At 46.6% G+C, this 1,640-nt stretch overlaps 1 protein-coding gene across 1 annotated transcript in view; it reads left to right on the forward strand.

Moving 5' to 3' along the window:
• The window catches only part of LOC143289652 (uncharacterized), a 14,684-nt gene extending 13,458 nt beyond the window's left edge, over positions 1 to 1,226 (forward strand). Inside the window, exon 8 of the mRNA XM_076598700.1 lies at positions 994 to 1,226. Within this exon, the coding sequence (XP_076454815.1) occupies positions 994 to 1,226 (233 nt within the window). The remainder of the gene's footprint in view (positions 1 to 993) is intronic.
• The last annotated feature ends 414 nt before the right edge of the window (positions 1,227 to 1,640 follow it).

The raw sequence follows: 1,640 nt of genomic DNA on the forward strand, positions 1-1,640 counted from the left end.
AGTGACGCCTCCTTGAGCTACTGAAACTGAAACTGATACAACTATCCTCCCGGAGTATTGGGAAGTCATCCTCACTTGATGAATCTTTTTGTATTTTGTATTTCTTTTTATCACAGCAGATTTATCGGTGTGAAATTCGGGCTGCTCTCCCCAGGGAGAGCGCGTCGCTATACTACAGCGCCACCCATTTTTTTGTATTTTTCCTGCGTGCAGTTTTATTTGTTTTTCCTATTGACGTGGATTTTTCTACAGAATTTTGCCAGGAACAACCCTTTTGTTGCCGTGGGTTCTTTTACGTGCGCTAAGTGCGTGCTGCACACGGGACCTCGGTTTATCGTTTCATCCAAATGACTAGCGTCCAGACCACCACTCAAGGTCTAGTGGAGGGGGAGAAAATATCGGCGGCTGAGCCGTGATTCGAACCAGCGCGCTCAGATTCTCTCGCTTCCTAGGCGGACGCGTTACCTCTAGGCCATCACTCTTGCACTGTCAGTAACCCTTGGGTGTTCTTTGTCCTGTTTGTCGTGGAGACCAGAGCGGTACTCAGTCCACCATTTTGCGATGCTCTGTTCCTGTGTGAGACAGTTGCCGTTCTTGACCAGGATGGTGTTTTTACTTTCTTTCTGTTTGGTCACGTCTTTTACACTCATAAATTAAGGGGCTGTTTTGCGTCGTTGCTGTGAAGGCCGTTATCTTTGAAAATCCTTCCCTACCACCAACAGAACCCCAGAGAACGGGAGATGCACATTTTGTGTATAGACTTGCTTATGTCTGCAAAATGGATTTGTGTGTGTGTGTGTGTGTGTGTGTGTGTGTGTGTGTGTTATGTGTGTATTGTCACCTATTCTGTTGTGTATTTTCGAAACAAACAAAAAAAAGAAAAGAAATGAATAAAGAGATAAATAGATTAAAAAAAACAACAACAACAAATAAATAAAAGGTTGAACAAAAATATAATCGTTGCTTGTGTTTCCGCCCCGGTGTATACAACAGACGGCGTCGACGACAGGAAGACCTACGTCAAGAACATGACGTCAGCACACCGCGCGTGGAGTGAGAGCACCTTCCGGGGCAGCCTCTCGCGCATGCGAAGCGTGGAGGAGAAGAACGCCATCTTGGACGAGCTGTACGACATCTTCGAGGCTGGCTTGCAGGTCGTGGACCCCGAGGACTACAACACGGATTACATCATCTCCAGACTCGTCGTCCGGAAGGGAAGCAGCTGAGCGGATGAGGAACTAGGGGGTGGGGGAGGGTGAAGGGATTGGGAGAGGGGTAAGGGGGGTAGGGGACGGGGGGCGGGGGGGGGGGGGGGGGGCATCATCCACGCTCGACCTTTTTTTCTTTGGTCCTGAAGAAAGTTGTGTTTATATACTACACGTGTATATATACTACACATCAAGGTGACGGATCAACACCTCAGAGAAAAATACTACATAGTTTATAATGCACCATATAACTAAATACCTTTTTTTCTTCTTTTTTTTCTATATATACGAAATTGAGGATGAATGATCATGACGGCGCTTGCCATAGAGATCCATTTAGCTTTGAGACAAAGCCATCCCATCGCGAGAGCAGGCATGACATGTGCTTATATACTACACATCAAGGTGACGGATCAACACCTCAGAGAAAAA

This window comes from Babylonia areolata, chromosome 14 (assembly GCF_041734735.1).
Source record: "Babylonia areolata isolate BAREFJ2019XMU chromosome 14, ASM4173473v1, whole genome shotgun sequence".
In the NCBI taxonomy this organism is placed as follows: Eukaryota; Metazoa; Mollusca; class Gastropoda; order Neogastropoda; family Buccinidae; genus Babylonia; species Babylonia areolata.